Source organism: Oncorhynchus gorbuscha, linkage group LG09 (genome assembly GCF_021184085.1).
Source record: "Oncorhynchus gorbuscha isolate QuinsamMale2020 ecotype Even-year linkage group LG09, OgorEven_v1.0, whole genome shotgun sequence".
Taxonomy (NCBI): Eukaryota; Metazoa; Chordata; class Actinopteri; order Salmoniformes; family Salmonidae; genus Oncorhynchus; species Oncorhynchus gorbuscha.
In genome coordinates, this window is record NC_060181.1 from 85036232 (window position 1) to 85056147 (window position 19916).

General features: G+C 43.9%; 1 protein-coding gene and 1 pseudogene across 1 annotated transcript; one reads left to right on the plus strand and one right to left on the minus strand.

Moving 5' to 3' along the window:
- The first annotated feature begins 432 nt into the window (after positions 1 to 432).
- LOC124042997 (cytochrome c oxidase assembly factor 5) lies at positions 433 to 1645 on the plus strand. The gene is made up of 3 exons (XM_046361165.1): positions 433 to 659; positions 981 to 1064; positions 1170 to 1645. Exons 1-3 carry the CDS (start codon positions 558 to 560, stop codon positions 1209 to 1211), a joined length of 228 nt encoding a protein of 75 aa, XP_046217121.1. The 5' UTR covers positions 433 to 557; the 3' UTR covers positions 1212 to 1645.
- A 10036-nt stretch (positions 1646 to 11681) lies between these two features.
- On the minus strand, positions 11682 to 15630 carry LOC124044462 (annotated as a pseudogene).
- Between the last annotated feature and the right edge of the window lie 4286 nt (positions 15631 to 19916).

Genomic DNA, 19916 nt, shown 5'->3' on the forward strand with positions numbered 1-19916 from the left:
CATCAGGTCATGTCATGTGCCTTCATCACTTCGTTACTATATCTGCCTCTGATGATTTTGACATGGATTTACATGGACATCATTGAAATAAATCGAAATGGTTGATACAAATCACATCCATCGGTTTTCTGCCTTGGTTTCATTATTTCACATAATTCACTGTCTGATGGGATAATGTCTCATTTCCATCAGCCACACATTCCTATAGAGTCAACCATCTAGGTTCAAAATACATCAAGAGATGGCATAAACATGTTGGAGTTGCTGCAGGATCTATGGAAACATCCTTGCCATCGTTTTCCTTTTGATGTTCTGCTGAGAGATAAGCTTTGAGTGGCACCTAGCGGTATACTTGAAAAAGTACATGTTAAAAATCTAATTTCGCTGAAACTACAAACACTCCCAGCATGCATGTAGTTCAATTTTTGTATTCCCAGGATACTTTGCGAATCAAATATGGTGGCTTGCATTACAACGTTCATGTAACATACTGTAGTTAAATATATTCTTCAAATCTACATTTCTTGCGTAATTGTCTTAAATGTAAGTGCAGCACAATGCCTCAATTCTACGAGGACAAAGAGGAGGATGGCAGGGCCTGCTCGGGAATCAGGGAGGACTTCAAGGCATGTCTCCTTCAACACGACTGCGTTGTAAAGGTAACGTTATGGGAAATATGATATCCCCTTTCATCTGAGGTTATGGTTTGCTAGCTAATATTATGCTTTACAGTTTTACTTTTATAACATCCCTTATTTCAAAGCGTAGGACTACCTTAAATTGTAAATTGTGGCTTGTTGGTTGGTTGAGCCACACTTCCGTTAAAAATAGAAAAGTGCAGCGCGTTCTACACCTGACCATTCTGGATATTGATGCATGTGTTGTGTGGTCAACGTAAACGGTGAGAATGATCAATAACATCAAAACACTAGTCTTGGTACAAACGTGTTTGACTAACTCAATGTTGTCCATTCCTGCAGGAGGGGAAGATGCCCAGTCAGTGTCTGAAGGAGGGCCACTGTAAAGCACTGCAGACCTCTTTCTTCGAGTGCAAGAGGTCCATGGTGAGATCACCGGTCATCACTTACATCAATGACATTCATTCAACACTTGGCAAATCCTGATGTATGGAACTGACTTGTTTCTGATCTTTCCCTCTATTTTTACAGTTAGATAACCGCTCCAGATTCAGGGGAAGGAAAGGCTACTGATGGACCAAAGTTGAACATCTCTGCAACAATCACAGCACTGAAATGATGAATTGTGAATAGTAGCAAAACTAACTTAAAGGGGTCCAAATGGGGGTTGTATTTTATTATGCTGACTTCACTTGAGCAGTTGATTTGAAGTGGTTCTGTAGAGAAAATATATGCTCTTCAAATAGGTATGTTGGACTTATTACCTCCTGAAGTGCTGAGTGAGTCTATGAATAGGCCTCTACCACAATTCAAGGCATAGACACTTGTAAGTGTGTGGAAGAATGCTGGGCTGCTCTTCTGTTTCCATGTGTTGAAATGAGCGAACTTCATGGAACTCTAAAGCAGGACTGTCGGCTCTCCCCTTGGCTGTTCTGATGATTGACAGACTGCTAAACTGGGCCTCTGTTTTGAACAACTGTGTGTAATAAATGTGTCATTGAACAGATGAAGTGTTTGCGAATGTGCTTAAAGTGTGTCATTATGGAGTCTTCAATGCACACAACTGCTGGTATGAGTTTAAATTACATTAGATTTATTTTATTCTAGTTTTATTTTTAATGACAATACAGTAAAAATACATGGTATCATTCCTACAGACCTGAGTGAACAGCAATATTAATAGAAATGGGGACATACAACTATTACATAAGAAATTATATGAAATCTATTTAAACTCCTTCACGAATGTAGGTAAAATGGTCGTTCAGATTTCTATGTACACTAATACAAAAAATGTATTCATTTAGCATACTCTTATGTAGAGCGACAAAGCATTTAGGGTTAATCAATCAAATGTATTTATAAAGCCATCAGCTGATGTCAAAAAGTGCTGTGCAGAAACGCAGACTAAAACCGGAACAGCAGCACGACCAGGTGGACTGGGGACAGCAAGGAGTCATCATGTCATCATGCCAGGCAGTCCTGAGGCATGGTCCTCCGAGAGAAAAAGAGAGAATTAGAGAGAGCATACTTAAATTCACACAAAACACCGGATAAGACAGGAGAAATACTCCAGATATAAAAGACTGACCCTAGCCCCCCGACACACAAACTACTGGAGGCTGAGACAGGAGGGTTCGGAAGAAACTGCTCCTGTCCGACGATACCCCCGGACAGGGCCAACCAGGCAGGATATAACCCCACCCACTTTGCCAAAGCACAGCCCCCACACCACTAGAGGGACATCTTCAATCAACAACTTACTATCCTGAGACAAGGCCGAGTATAGCCCATGAAGATCTACCCCATGGCATGAACCCGAGGGGTGGCGCCAACCCGGACAGGAAGATCACGTCAGTGACTCAACCCACTCAAGTGACGCACCCCTCCTAGGGACGGCATGGAAGAGCACCAGTAAGCCAGTGACTCAGGCCCTGTAATAGGGTTAGAGGCAGAGAATCCCAGTGGAGAGAGGGGAACCGGCCAGGCGGAGACAACAAGGGCAGTTCGTTGCTCCAGTGCCTTTCCGTTCACCTTCACACTCCTGGGCCAGACTACACTCAATCATAGGACCTACTGAAGAGATGAGTCTTCAATAAAGACTTAAAGGTCGAGACCGAGTCTGCGTCTCTCACACGGATAGGCAGACCATTCAAAAAAATGGAGAAAGCACTTAAGTATTGGTATTTATTAGGATCCCCACTAGACACTGCAAAAGCCTCAGCCACTTCCTGGGGTCCACATGAAACATGACATCATACATATTGACTAACATTATTAGTCAAGGACTGAAATACATCCATTTGAAACGTCACAGCCTACATATCAGTATATTTAGGTCTAATACATAATACAGTGCAAATGACAATATATATAAAATGGCTGTGTCTCTTCACAGTCCCCTTCGTGCAGTAAGGTGATCTTTTACCTTTTGAAAAAAAACAGGTTTTATTGCTAGCTTGAGTTACCTGGGGTGGCAGAGATTTCCATGTATTGATAGCTCTATTTAATACGGTGTGTTTCCCAGTATGGTACCTTCAACACATCAATACCTCACACAAAGACCAATAATGATGCAGTCAATCTCTATTCAACTTTGAGCCAGGAAAGACAGACATGCACGTACATCAAAGTGCGATACGTGCTGCTTTGTTCTGGACCAACTGCAATTTACCTACAGTGAGGCAAAAATAATTTAGTCAGCCACCAATTGTGCAAGTTCTCCCACTTAAAAAGATGAGAGATGCCTGTAATTTTAATCATAGGTACACTTCAACTATGACAGACAAAATGAGATAGGATTTTAGGATTTTTTTAATTTATTTGCAAATTATGGTGGAAAATAAGTATTTGGTCAATAACAAAAGTTTATCTCAATACTTTGTTATATACCCTTTGTTGGCAATGACAGAGGTCAAACGTTTTCTGTAGGTCTTCACAAGGTTTTCACACACTGTTGCTGGTATTTTGGCCCATTCCTCCATGCAGATCTCCTCTAGAGCAGTGATGTTTTGGGGCTGTTGCTGGGCAACATGGACTTTCAACTCCCTCCAAAGATTTTCTATGGGCTTGAGATCTGGAGACTGGCTAGGCCACTCCAGGACATTGAAATGCTTCTTACGAAGCCACTCCTTCATTGCCCGGGCGGTGTGTTTGGGATCATTGTCATGCTGAAAGACCCAGCCATGTTTCATCTTCAATGCCCTTGCTGATGGAAGGAGGTTTTCACTCAAAATCTCACGATACATGGCCCCATTCATTCTTTCCTTTACACGGATTAGTCGTCCTGGTCCCTTTGCAGAAAAACAGCCCCAAAGCATGATGTTTCCACCCCCATGCTTCACAGTAGGTATGGTGTTCTTTGGATGCAACTCAGCATTCTTTGTCCTCCAAACACGACGAGTTGAGTTTTTACCAAAAAGTTATATTTTGGTTTCATCTGACCATATGACATTCACCCAATCTTCTTCTGGATCATCCAAATGCTCTCTAGCAAACTTCAGACGGGCCTGGACATGTACTGGCTTAAGCAGGGGGACACGTCTGGCACTGCAGGATTTGAGTGCCTGGCGGCGTAGTGTGTTACTGATGGTAGGCTTTGTTACTTTGGTCCCAGCACTCTGCAGGTCATTCACTAGGTCCCCCGTGTGGTTCTGGGATTTTTGCTCACCGTTCTTGTGATCACTATGACCCCACGGGGTGAGATCTTGCGTGGAGCCCCAGATCGAGGAAGATTATCAGTGGTCTTGTATGTCTTCCATTTCCTAATAATTGCTCCCACAGTTGGTTTCTTCAAACCAAGCTGCTTACCTATTGCAGATTCAGTCTTCCCAGCCTGGTGCAGGTCTACAATTTTGTTTCTGGTGTCCTTTGACAGCTCTTTAGTCTTGGCCATAGTGGAGTTTGAAGTGTGACTGTTTGAGGTTGTGGACAGGTGTCTGTTATACTGATAACAAGTTCAAACAGGTGCCATTAATACAGGTAACGAGTGGAGGACAGAGGAGCCTCTTAAAGAAGAAGTTACAGGTCTGTGAGAGCCAGAAATCTTGCTTGTTTGTAGGTGACCAAATATTATTTTCCACCATAATTTGCAAATAAATTCATTAAAAAATACTACAATGTGATTTTCTGGATTTTTTTTCTCATTTTGTCTGTCATAGTTGAAGTGTACCTATGATGAAAATTACAGGTCTCTCTCTTCTTTTTAAGTGGGAGAACTTGCACAATTGGTGGCTGACTAAATACTTTTTTGCCCCACCGTATGTCCTTTGCCGCACATGACCAGACAGCTGGACAGAAGTCCAGGTGCGACAAAACTAGGGCCTGTGGGATATGTCTGGTTGACTGAGATGTCAAGAAGGCAGCGCAACGCCCTATCATGGTCAGACCTCTTCCCATTTTAGCAACCAATGAGTCTATATGTTTTGACCTTGAAAGCTTGCTATTTGTGTTCTTAATTATTAGGGATCTACTCTTCCTGGGGTCCAAACAAACACTATCTAGGGTTACACCCAGCAGTTTTGTCTCCGCACCTTGCTCAATAGCCACTTTATTCAATAATAGATCTAAACCAGGTTTAGGGTTGAGCGAGTGATTTGTCCCAAAAATTATGCTTTTAGTTTGAGATATTTATCACCAGCCTATTGCTAGTTACCCATTCTAGAACTGACTAGAGCTCTATGTTAAGTCTCGTTCATTTATTTGACTGTTGCAGCCAACGTGTATACTGTTGAGTCGTCAGCGTACATAGATACACAGGCTTTATTCAAGGTCAGTGGAAGGACATTTGTAAAAACAGGAAACAATAATGACCCAAGCCGGCTGCCCTGCAGTACACCACACTCAACTGAATTTGTATGAGCGAGGCTTCCATTAACGAAAACCCTCTGTGTTCTATTAGATAGGTAACTCTCAATCCATAATAAGGCAGAGGATGCAAATTCATAATACCTAAGTTTTTTCATCAATAGGTTATGATCAATGACATCAAAAGCTGCACTGAAGTCAAACAAAACAGCTCTCACAATCTTCTTACTATCAATTTCTTTCAGCCAATCATCAGTCATTTGTGTCAGTGCTGAGCATGTTGAGTGCCCTTCCCTATAAGCATGCTGACAGTCTGTTGTTAATTTGTTTTCTGTGAAATATTTATTTATTTGATCAAACACCATTTTCTCCCAAAAGTTTGCTTAGCACTTGTAACAGGCTGATTGGTTGGCTGTTTGAACCATTAAAGGGTGCTTTGCTATTCTTGGCTAGTGGAATGACCTTTGACTCCCTCCATGTCTGAGGGCACACCGTCTTCTAGGCTTAAATTGAAGACGTGGGAAACAGGAGTCACAATGTATTCTGCTATCAACCTCAGCAATTTATCATCCTGGTTGTCGGTACCAGGTTTGTCCTTGTTTATAGATAGCAACAATTGTTTCACCTCTTCAACACACACGTTGTGGAACTCAAAACTACACTACTTGTCTTTCATTATTTGGTCTATTATGCATAAATATGAAGGCTAAGCATTTGTTGTTTGCATGTCTTACTCACCTCAAGTGGATGGCAATATCAAAGGGCTTTGTTATGAACAAGCTATCTGTCTCAATGAGATGGAGCCGAGTTTGCTTTTTTTCCTAGAAATTCATTTAATGTACTACAGAGCTTTTTACTATTATTCTTTATATCATTTATGTTTGTGCTATAGTATAGTTTCTTCTTTTTGTTTAGTTTAGTTACTGAATTTCTCAATTGACTGTATGTTTACCAGTCTGCTGTATTGTCAGACTTATATGCTATTCCCTTTGCCTCATCCCTCTCAGCCATACAGTTTTTCAATTCATCATCTACCCATGGAGATTTGGAAGATCTAACAGTCAGTTTCTTCATCCGCGCATGTCTATCAGTAACCAGAAGAAGCAGTTTCATAAATGCTTAGTTTAGCGTCTGGATGTTTCTCAATACACACATCAGACCAACACATATTTTTCATATCTTCAACATAGAAATCATTGCAAAACCTCTTGCATGATCGTTTATGCTCAAGGGCACATCGACATCAACAGATTTTGCCCAGATTTGCCCTTTGTATTGAGCAGTCATACACTGAGTGGCCCTATTTCATGAACCCACACATTGTCCAAGATCAAATACAGAGACATGAAAATATGTTCCTTCTTAAAGTGATGTGATGGTAGAGAGGTTTTGTCATGCAGGTGAAAGAGGACCCAAAAGCGACTTAACAGAAACAGAGTTTATTTAAGTCCAAACAGGGAATAACAGAAATCCTCTAGTCTGTAGAGGGGAATAACTGGAGAAGCGGCCACAGACTGCAGGTCGCTTCGGGTAGGCGCAGGCCGTAGTAGACAGAGACACCTGCTCACACGCAGCATCTGATGAAGGCAAAAAACACGACAGGACAGGGCGATACACAATCACAGCAAAAACACGACAGGACAGGGCGAAACACAATCACAGCATGGTGAATACAAAACAAGGAACCGACGGGACAGGAACGGAACACAAAGGAATAAATAGGGACTCTAATCAGGGGAAAGGATCGGGAACAGGTGTGGGAAGACTAAATGATGATTAGGGGAATAGGAACAGCTGGGAGCAGGAACGGAACGATAGAGAGAGGAGAGAGAGGGAGGGGGAGAGAGAGGGATAGAAAAAGGGAACGAACCTAATAAGACCAGCAGGGGAAACGAACAGAAGGAAAAGCAAAATGACAAGATGATATAAGACAAAACATGACAGTACCCCCCACTCACCGAGCGCCTCCTGGCGCTCTCGAGAGGAACACTGGCGGCAACGGAGGAAATCATAGATCAAACGGTCCAGCACGTCCCGAGAAAGAACCCAACTCCTCTCCTCAGGACCGTAACGAAAAACGATAAAAAGGGAAACTAGGGTACTACTCTAAAAAAAAAAAAAAAAGAGAACTAGGGACAGACTGAGACACAGCAAGGGCAGGAACAAGAACAGGAGAGATGCGATGGCAGGGAACAGACTGAGACCCAGCAAGACCAGGAGCAGAAGCAGAAAAAAAATTACCAGACTTCTTCTGCGCGCAGTCTGAACACGCAGCCACGAAACGGCGCGTGTCACGCTCCTGAGTCGGCCACCAAAAGCGCTGGCGAATAGACGCAAGAGTGCCTCGAACACCGGGATGACCAGCTAACTTGGCAGAGTGAGCCCACTGAAGAACAGCCAGACGAGTGGAAACAGGAACGAAAAGGAGGTTACTAGGACAAGCGCGCGGCGACGCAGTGTGCGTGAGTGCTTGCTTAACCTGTCTTTCAATTCCCCAGACTGTCAACCCGACAACACGCCCATAAGGAAGAATCCCCTCGAGATCAGTAGAAGCCACAGAAGACTTAAACAGACGGGATAAGGCATCAGGCTTGGTGTTCTTGCTACCCGGACGGTAAGAAATCACAAACTCGAAACGAGCGAAAAACAACGCCCAACGAGCTTGACGGGCATTAAGTCGTTTGGCAGAACGGATGTACTCAAGGTTCTTATGGTCTGTCCAAACGACAAAAGGAACGGTCGCCCCCTCCAACCACTGTCGCCATTCGCCTAGGGCTAAGCGGATGGCGAGCAGTTCACGGTTACCCACATCATAGTTGCGCTCAGATGGCGACAGGCGATGAGAAAAATAAGCGCAAGGATGAACCTTATCGTCAGACTGGAAGCGCTGGGATAGAATGGCTCCCACGCCTACCTCTGAAGCGTCAACCTCGACAATGAATTGTCTAGTGACGTCAGGAGTAACGAGGATAGGAGCGGACGTAAAACGTTCTTTTAGAAGATCAAAAGCTCCTGGGCGGAACCGGACCACTTAAAACACGTCTTGACAGAAGTAAGAGCTGTGAGAGGGGCAGCAACTTGACCGAAATTACGAATGAAACGCCGATAGAAATTAGCGAAACCTAAAAAGCGCTGCAACTCGACACGTGACCTTGGAACGGGCCAATCACTGACAGCTTGGACCTTAGCGGAATCCATCTGAATGCCTTCAGCGGAAATAACGGAACCGAGAAAAGTAACGGAGGAGACATGAAAAGAGCACTTCTCAGCCTTTACGTAGAGACAATTCTCTAAAAGGCGCTGTAGAACACGTCGAACGTGCTGAACATGAATCTCGAGTGACGGAGAAAAAATCAGGATATCGTCAAGATAGACAAAAACAAAAATGTTCAGCATGTCTCTCAGAACATCATTAACTAATGCCTGAAAAACAGCTGGCGCATTGGCGAGACCGAACGGCAGAACCCGGTACTCAAAATGCCCTAACGGAGTGTTAAACGCCGTTTTCCACTCGTCCCCATCTCTGATGCGCACGAGATGGTAAGCGTTGAAGGTCCAACTTAGTAAAGCACCTGGCTCCTGCAGAATCTCGAAGGCTGATGACATAAGGGGAAGCGGATAACGATTCTTAACCGTTATGTCATTCAGCCCTCGATAATCCACGCAGGGGCGCAGAGTACCGTCCTTCTTCTTAACAAAAAGAACCCCGCCCCGGCCGGAGAAGAAGAAGGCACTATGGTACCGGCGTCAAGAGACACAGACAAATAATCCTCGAGAGCCTTACGTTCGGGAGCCGACAGAGAGTATAGTCTACCTCGAGGAGGAGTGGTCCCCGGAAGGAGATCAATACTACAATCATACGACCGGTGAGGAGGAAGGGAGTTGGCTCGGGACCGACTGAAGACCGTGCGCAGATCATGATATTCCTCCGGCACTCCTGTCAAATCGCCAGGTTCCTCCTGGGAAGTAGGGACAGAAGAAACGGGAGGGATGGCAGACATTAAACACTTCACATGACAAGAAACGTTCCAGGATAGGATAGAATTACTAGACCAATTAATAGAAGGATTATGACATACTAGCCAGGGATGACCCAAAACAACAGGTGTAAACGGTGAACGGAAAATCAAAAAAGAAATAGTCTCACTGTGGTTACCAGATACTGTGAGGGTTAAAGGTAGTGTCTCAAATCTGATACTGGGAAGATGACTACCATCTAAGGCAAACATGGGCGTAGGCTTGTCTAACGGTCTGAAAGGAATGTTATGTTTCGAACCCATGCTTCGTCCATGAAACAACCCTCAGCCCCAGAGTCAATCAAGGCACTGCATGTAGCACCCGAACCGGTCCAGCGTAGATGGACCGACATAGTAGTACAAGATCTAGATGAAGAGACCAGAGTAGTAGCGCTCACCAGTAGCCCTCCGCTTACTGATGGGCTCTGGCCTCTTACTGGACATGAATTAACAAAATGTCCAGCAACTCCGCAATAGAGGCACAGGCGGTTGGTGATCCTCCGTTCCCTCTCCTTAGTCGAGATGCGAATCCCTCCCAGCTGCATGGGCTCAGTCTCAAAGCCAGAGGAGGGAGATGGTTGCGATGCGGAGCAGGGAAACACCGTTGATGCGAGCTCTCTTCCACGAGCCCGGTGACGAAGATCTACCCGTCGTTCTATGCGGATGGCGAGAGCAATCAAAGAGTCCACATCTGAAGGAACCTCCCGGGAGAGAATCTCATCCTTAACCACTGCGTGGAGTCCCTCCAGAAAACGAGCGAGCAGCGCCGGCTCGTTCCACTCACTAGAGGCAGCAAGAGTGCGAAACTCAATAGAATAATCCGTTATGGACCGTTCACCTTGGCATAAGGAAGCCAGGGCCCTAGAAGCCTCCCTACCAAAAACTGAACGGTCAAAAACCCGAATCATCTCCTCTTTAAAGTTCTGGAACTTGTTAGAGCAATCAGCCCTTGCCTCCCAGATAGCTGTGCCCCATTCTCGAGCCCGGCCAGTAAGGAGTGAAATGACGTAAGCAACCCGAGCTCTCTCTCTAGAGTATGTGTTGGGTTGGAGAGAGAACACAATCTCACACTGCGTGAGAAAGGAGCGGCACTCAGTGGGCTGCCCGGAGTAGCAAGGTGGGTTATTAACCCTAGGTTCTGGAGGCTCGGCAGGCCAGGAAGTAACAGGTGGCACGAGACGTAGACTCTGGAACTGTCCAGAGAGGTCGGAAACCTGAGCGGCCAGGTTCTCCACGGCATGGCGAGCAGCAGACAATTCCTGCTCGTGTCTGCCGAGCATGGCTCCTTGGATCTCGACGGCAGTGTAACGAGCGTCTGAAGTCGCTGGGTCCATTACTTGGTCGGTTCCTTCTGTCATGCAGGTGAAAGAGGACCCAAAAGCGACTTAACAGAAACAGAGTTTATTTAAGTCCAAACAGGGAATAACAGAAATCCTCTAGTCTGTAGAGGGGAATAACTGGAGAAGCGGCCACAGACTGCAGGTCGCCGGGTAGGCGCAGGCCGTAGTAGACAGAGACACCTGCTCACACGCAGCATCTGATGAAGGCAAAAAACACGACAGGACAGGGCGATACACAATCACAGCAAAAACACGACAGGACAGGGCGAAACACAATCACAGCATGGTGAATACAAAACAAGGAACCGACGGGACAGGAACGGAACACAAAGGAATAAATAGGGACTCTAATCAGGGGAAAGGATCGGGAACAGGTGTGGGAAGACTAAATGATGATTAGGGGAATAGGAACAGCTGGGAGCAGGAACGGAACGATAGAGAGAGGAGAGAGAGGGAGGGGGAGAGAGAGGGATAGAAAAAGGGAACGAACCTAATAAGACCAGCAGGGGGAAACGAACAGAAGGAAAAGCAAAATGACAAGATGATATAAGACAAAACATGACAGGTTTTGTAAAAAAAAATGTTTTCCTGCAATTCGTATGATATGTTACGAATTCCAATTCGTACAAAATGTTACGAATTTGTAAGTGCTTAATGTCCTCTTCAATCTCTTTAACCAGTTGAGTCTCTGTTCTCTAATCAGCTGTGTAAGTGGGGGCCACTGTTGTAATGTTTCTGTTAAGGAGGGATTATGGTGTGTGCTTAAGTAATGGTCTTGGGGTGACTGGGTGAGGTTAGAGTTGTCACTGTTCCCTGGTTACGGTCCCATAGAGTGGTCATGGTCATTAAACAGCTGTTAGTTTAGTTCTACAGTTTAGTGGTTAGCTCATCAGCTGCTCAAACCTCTCCATGTTCACCTTCCTCATGACAAAGGCCTTGTGAGTCTTCTTCAGCATGCCCAGTGTGTTCAGGAGCACCACGCCATGTGGTCGCTCTCACTGTGACGAAGGCGTCATCAATTGCCGCCGCCATAGCATAGGAGTCACATGACACAAGTCCCATACTGTCAACCATCTGCGCCTGGGAGCGCTCGCTGTAGGACTCCTCCATAGTGTTACGGAAGAGTCCTTCTCTGACTCCTGAGCCAGCCAGCCATCACACCAAGACTGTAGAGAGGAACCAGAACACAAAAATATCAATCACAATGTAGAAGGTATTGGTTGTATTTTATCATGTATTCAGGACGATGTAAGCTGCCTCCGTGATGGCGGTTGAAGTTGTACTCTGCACACACTGTAGTGTTTCCTCATTAAAGCCTATGGAAATCCACACATTAATCTATATATTTACCATTAATTTACCAGATAAGCTGACCTGAAGCAAATACATCATAGCCCTTACACTCTGTGTTGTCTCCCATGATGTAGAGGTCTTTGAGTTGGCTGGGAAGGGAGGGTTCCAGGTTGGTGAGGGGAGCCGTGGCCACCAGAGATCTCTCGCTCACGTTTGGGTCCAGAATATCCGGGCCATGGAAGTGTCCCTCACTGACCACATTCCCAAGGATGAGCTTGGCAGCACCTCAGAATACGGGGATCTACAACACGGAACACAGAGTGGTAAGAACCCCGCAAATTAGAACATTATAGTATTCCCTCTGCGCTTTCACTTCATATGAATTCAATCATAGAGGCCGGGCCTGTGTCAGTGGGCAAAAATAAGTCTGGGTGCCAATCGGTTTCTTATAGCGACTACTTTGTTGTTGTCATGGCAATGTTTGGTGTAAACTCCAGCCTCTCTCCACAGTTCTGCTTTGCTCACTCTGCTACGTCTGTAAACAGATTCAATAGAACAGCATGTCAAATCAGTTATCTCTTTCCAGAGCTCTAATTGAGTAGAGCTCCACTGGCATGTGTCTGAGACGGAGATATCAACAGTGTATTGTCAGAGAGGTCAACAGACACTACATAGCATCCTTCCACAACATGTGATCTCTTACCGTTAAATGCATATTCTATGCACCATGTGATGATGTAAGCACATTCCTTTGGGTGTTTGTTTACAGAGAAAGAATTGTCAAGGCAGCTTCTAAATAAACCATATGAATCTCATTGCCAGGGTCTTACATCATCTACCTTTTAACAATAAAATAACTGAACACAACAACACTATACAGTGCCTTCTGCAAAGTACTTAGACCCCTTGACTTTTTCCACAGTTTGTTATGTTACAGCCTTCTTCTAAAATGTATTAAATTGTTTATTAAATTGCAATTTTTTCTCATTTATAATAAAAAATAATGACAGAAATATCACAGTTACATTAGTCTTCAGACCCTTTACTCAGTACTTTGTTGAAGCACCTTTGTCAGCAATTAACAGACTCATGTCTTCTTGGATATAACGCCACAAGCTTGGCAACTCTGGATTTGGGGAGTTTCTCCAATTCTTCTCTGCAGATCCTCTCAAGCTCTGTCAGGTTGGAAGGGGAGCGTTGCTGCACAGCTATTTTCAGGTCTCTCCAGAGATGTTCCATCGGGTTCAAGTCCGGGCTCTGGCTAGGCCGGTGCCTTTTGGCAAAATCCAAGCGGGCTGTCATGTGCCTTTTACTGAGGAGGGCCTTCCACTGTCAACTGTGGTACCTTTTATAGACAGCTGTGTGCCTTTCCAAATCATGTACAATCAATTGAATTTACCACATGTGGACTCCAATCAAGTTGTAGAAACATCTCAAGGATGATCAATGGAAACAGGATGCACCTGAGCTCAATTCTTTTTTTAAATGCATTTGCGAAAATGTATAAAAACCTGTTTTTGCTTTGTCATTATGGGGTATTGTGTACAGATTGCTGAGGATGGGTATTTTTTCATCCATGTTAGAAAAACACTATAACGCAAAAAAACGTGGAAAACGTCATGAGGTCTGAATACTTGATAGAGTTCAGTGTGTCAAATCGGAGGGCCTGTTGTCCGGCCTCTGGCAGTCTCTATGGGGGTACCACAGGGTTCAGTTCTCAGGCCGACTCATTTCTCTGTATAAATAAATGATGTCGCTCTTGCTGCGGGTGATTCCTTGATCCACCTCTACGCAGACGACACCATTCTGTATACTTCTGGCCCTTCTTTGGACACTGTGTTAACAAACCTTCAAACGAGCTTCAAACGAATACTCCTTCTGTGGCCTCCAACTGCTCTTAAACGCTAGTAAAACTAAATGCATGCTTTTCAACCGATCTCTGCCCGCACCCGCCCGCCTGACTAGCATCACTACTCTGGACGGTTCTGACTTAGAATATGTGGACAACTACAAATACCTAGCTGTCTGGTTAGACTATAAACTCTCCTTACAGACTCACATTAAGCATCTCCAATCCAAAATTAAATCTAGAATCGGCTTCCTATTTTGCAACAAAGCCTCTTTCACTCATGCTGCCAAACATACCCTCGTAAAACTGACTATCCTACCGATCCTCGACTTCTGTGATGTCATTTACAAAATAGCCTCCAACACTCTACTCAACAAACTGGATGCAGTCTATCACAGTGACATCTGTTTTGTCACCAAAGCCCCATATACCACCCACCATTGCGACCTGTATGCTCTCGTCGGCTGGCCCTCTCTAAATATTCATCGCCAGACCCACTGGCTTCAGGTCATCTGTAAGCCTTTGCTAGGTAAGGTTCTGCCTTATCTCAGCTCACTGGTCACCATAACAACACCCACCAATAGCACACGCTCCAGCAGGTATATCTCACTGGTCATCCCCACAGCCAACATCTCCTTTGGCCGCCTTTCCTTCCAGTTCTCTGCTGCCAATGACTGGAACATATTTGCAAAAATTGCTGAAGTTGGAGACTCATATCTCCCTCACTAACTTTAAGCATCAGCTATCTGAGCAGCTCACCGATCGCTGCAGCTGTACACAGCCCATCTGTAAATAGCCCATCCAACTACCTCATCCCCATATTGTTTTTTTTGTTTCTTTTTGCTCTTTTGCACACCAGCATTTCTACTTGCACATCATCATCTGCACATCTATCACTCCAGTGTTCATTTGCTAAATTGTAATTACTTCGCTACTGCAGCCTATTTATTGCCTTACCTCCTTACGCCATTTGCACACACTCTATATTGATTTTTTTCTATTGTTATTGACTGTACGTTTGTTTATTTGTAACTCTGTGTTGTTGTTTTTTGTTGCACTGCTTTGCTTTATCTTGGCCAGTATCACATTCTGACCTTAGTTCCTTTGTGATGTCTTTGTTTTAGTTGGTCAGGGCGTGAGTTGGGTGGACAGTCTATGTTCTTTTTTCTATGATTTGGTATTTCTGTGTTTGGCCTGGTATGGATCTCAATCAGAGGCAGCTGTCAATCATTGTCCCTGATTGAGAACCATACTTAGGCAGCCTGTTTTCACCCCTAGAGTTGTGGGTGATTATTTTCTGTTTCATATCTGTACCAGACAGAACTGTTTCGGTTTCATTTCGTTCTATTGTTGGTTTCGTATTTTAGTGTTCTGAGTTCTATTAAAGAATATGAACACTTACCACGCTGCGCATTGGTCCTCACCTTCTTCCACCACAGACAACCGTTACAGCCAGGACACAGATGTAAATGAGAACTGGTTTTCAACTGACCTACCTGGTTAAAAAGGTGAAATCAAATAAATGATAAATAAATAATACCTTCCAAAGGCACTGTACCTCCAGTCTGTTACATGCTTGAAGCATCCGCAGCGTGTTATTGCACACATTCTCCACATTGGTGTTGCTATGGACACAGGTGATGCAGGATGTCTACATTGGGGGCGGCTAGGGCCATCATGGCTATCATTACTACTCCTCTTGGAGCATAGAACACAGGGTGAGACAGATCAAATACAACAGACTATAAAGACCAGAGGTATACTTTACATATCACATACATGCAGACAGACAGACAGACATGCAGACAGACAGACAGACAGACAGACAGACAGACAGACAGACAGACAGACAGACAGACAGACAGACAGACAGACAGACAGACAGACTATAAAGGCCAGAGGTATACTTTACATATCACAGACATGCAGACAGACAGACAGACAGACTATAAAGACCAGAGGTATACTTTACATATCACAGACATGCAGACAGACAGACAGACAGACAGACAGACAGACAGACAGACAGACAGACAGACAGACAGACAGACAGACAGACAGACAGACAGACAGACAGACAGACAGACAGACAGACAGACTATAAAGACCAGAGGTATACTTTACATATCACAGACATGCAGACAGACAGACAGACAGACTATAAAGACCAGAGGTATACTTTACATATCACAGACATGCAGACAGACAGACAGACAGACTATAAAGACCAGAGGTATACTTTACATATCACAGACATGCAGACAGACAGACAGACAGACTATAAAGACCAGAGGTATACTTTACATATCACAGACATGCAGACAGACAGACAGACAGACTATAAAGACCAGAGGTATACTTTACATATCACAGACATGCAGACAGACAGACAGACAGACTATAAAGACCAGAGGTATACTTTACATATCACATACATGCAGACAGACAGACAGACAGACAGACAGACAGACAGACAGACAGACAGACAGACAGACAGACAGACAGACAGACAGACAGACAGACAGACAGACAGACAGACAGACAGACAGACAGACAGACAGACAGACAGACAGACAGACAGACTATAAAGACCAGAGGTATACTTTACATATCACAGACATGCAGACAGACAGACAGACAGACTATAAAGACCAGAGGTATACTTTACATATCACAGACATGCAGACAGACAGACTATAAAGACCAGAGGTATACTTTACATATCACAGACATGCAGACAGACAGACAGACAGACTATAAAGACCAGAGGTATACTTTACATATCACAGGCATGCAGACAGACAGACAGACAGACAGACAGACAGACAGACTATAAAGACCAGAGGTATACTTTACATATCACAGACATGCAGACAGACAGACTATAAAGACCAGAGGTATACTTTACATATCACAGACATGCAGACAGACTATAAAGACCAGAGGTATACTTTACATATCACAGACATGCAGACAGACTATAAAGACCAGAGGTATACTTTACATATCACAGACATGCAGACAGACTATAAAGACCAGAGGTATACTTTACATATCACAGGCATGCAGACAGACAGACTATAAAGACCAGAGGTATACTTTACATATCACAGACATGCAGACAGACTATAAAGACCAGAGGTATACTTTACATATCACAGACATGCAGACAGACAGACAGACAGACTATAAAGACCAGAGGTATACTTTACATATCACAGACATGCAGACAGACAGACAGACAGACATGCAGACAGACAGACAGACAGACAGACAGACAGACAGACTATAAAGACCAGAGGTATACTTTACATATCACAGACATGCAGACAGACAGACAGACAGACTATAAAGACCAGAGGTATACTTTACATATCACAGACATGCAGACAGACAGACAGACAGACTATAAAGACCAGAGGTATACTTTACATATCACATACATGCAGACAGACAGACAGACATGCAGACAGACAGACAGACAGACAGACAGACAGACAGACAGACAGACAGACAGACAGACAGACAGACAGACAGACAGACAGACAGACAGACAGACTATAAAGACCAGAGGTATACTTTACATATCACAGACATGCAGACAGACTATAAAGACCAGAGGTATACTTTACATATCACAGACATGCAGACAGACAGACAGACAGACTATAAAGACCAGAGGTATACTTTACATATCACAGACATGCAGACAGACAGACAGACAGACTATAAAGACCAGAGGTATACTTTACATATCACAGGCATGCAGACAGACAGACAGACAGACTATAAAGACCAGAGGTATACTTTACATATCACATACATGCAGACAGACAGACAGACATGCAGACAGACAGACATGCAGACAGACTATAAAGACCAGAGGTATACTTTACATATCACAGACATGCAGACAGACAGACTATAAAGACCAGAGGTATACTTTACATATCACAGGCATGCAGACAGACAGACAGACAGACTATAAAGACCAGAGGTATACTTTACATATCACAGACATGCAGACAGACAGACAGACAGACAGACAGACAGACAGACAGACAGACAGACAGACAGACAGACAGACAGACAGACAGACAGACAGACAGACAGACAGACTATAAAGACCAGAGGTATACTTTACATATCACAGACATGCAGACAGACAGACAGACAGACTATAAAGACCAGAGGTATACTTTACATATCACAGACATGCAGACAGACAGACAGACAGACTATAAAGACCAGAGGTATACTTTACATATCACAGACATGCAGACAGACAGACAGACAGACTATAAAGACCAGAGGTATACTTTACATATCACATACATGCAGACAGACAGACAGACAGACATGCAGACAGACAGACAGACAGACAGACAGACAGACAGACAGACAGACTATAAAGACCAGAGGTATACTTTACATATCACAGACATGCAGACAGACAGACAGACAGACTATAAAGACCAGAGGTATACTTTACATATCACAGACATGCAGACAGACAGACTATAAAGACCAGAGGTATACTTTACATATCACAGACATGCAGACAGACAGACAGACAGACTATAAAGACCAGAGGTATACTTTACATATCACAGGCATGCAGACAGACAGACAGACAGACAGACTATAAAGACCAGAGGTATACTTTACATATCACAGACATGCAGACAGACAGACTATAAAAACCAGAGGTATACTTTACATATCACAGACATGCAGACAGACTATAAAGACCAGAGGTATACTTTACATATCACAGACATGACAGACAGACTATAAAGACCAGAGGTATACTTTACATATCACAGACATGCAGACAGACTATAAAGACCAGAGGTATACTTTACATATCACAGACATGCAGACAGACTATAAAGACAGTATACTTTACATATCACAGGCATGCAGACAGACAGACTATAAAGACCAGAGGTATACTTTACATATCACAGACATGCAGACAGACTATAAAGACCAGAGGTATACTTTACATATCACAGACATGCAGACAGACAGACAGACAGACTATAAAGACCAGAGGTATACTTTACATATCACAGACATGCAGACAGACAGACAGACAGACAGACATGCAGACAGACAGACAGACAGACAGACAGACAGACAGACAGACAGACAGACAGACAGACAGACAGACAGACAGACTATAAAGACCAGAGGTATACTTTACATATCACAGACATGCAGACAGACAGACAGACAGACTATAAAGACCAGAGGTATACTTTACATATCACAGACATGCAGACAGACAGACTATAAAGACCAGAGGTATACTTTACATATCACAGACATGCAGACAGACAGACTATAAAGACCAGAGGTATACTTTACATATCACAGACATGCAGACAGACTATAAAGACAGAGGTATAGACATATCACAGACATGCAGACAGACTATAAAGACCAGAGGTATACTTTACATATCACAGACATGCAGACAGACAGACTATAAAGACCAGAGGTATACTTTACATATCACAGACATGCAGACAGACTATAAAGACCAGAGGTATACTTTACATATCACAGACATGCAGACAGACAGACAGACAGACTATAAAGACCAGAGGTATACTTTACATATCACAGACATGCAGACAGACAGACAGACAGACATGCAGACAGACAGACAGACAGACAGACAGACAGACAGACAGACAGACAGACAGACAGACAGACAGACAGACAGACAGACTATAAAGACCAGAGGTATACTTTACATATCACAGACATGCAGACAGACAGACAGACAGACTATAAAGACCAGAGGTATACTTTACATATCACAGACATGCAGACAGACAGACAGACAGACTATAAAGACCAGAGGTATACTTTACATATCACATACATGCAGACAGACAGACAGACAGACATGCAGACAGACAGACAGACAGACAGACAGACAGACAGACAGACAGACAGACAG

Excerpts from the sequence above, each read along its gene's own strand:
- LOC124042997 (XM_046361165.1), top strand. The coding sequence starts at position 558 with ATGCCTCAATTCTACGAGGACAAAGAGGAGGATGGCAGGGCCTGCTCG. Across the intron at positions 660-980 it reads AACACGACTGCGTTGTAAAG|GAGGGGAAGATGCCCAGTCA; the intron begins GTAACGTTATGG and ends CCATTCCTGCAG. Across the intron at positions 1,065-1,169 it reads TCGAGTGCAAGAGGTCCATG|TTAGATAACCGCTCCAGATT; the intron begins GTGAGATCACCG and ends CTATTTTTACAG.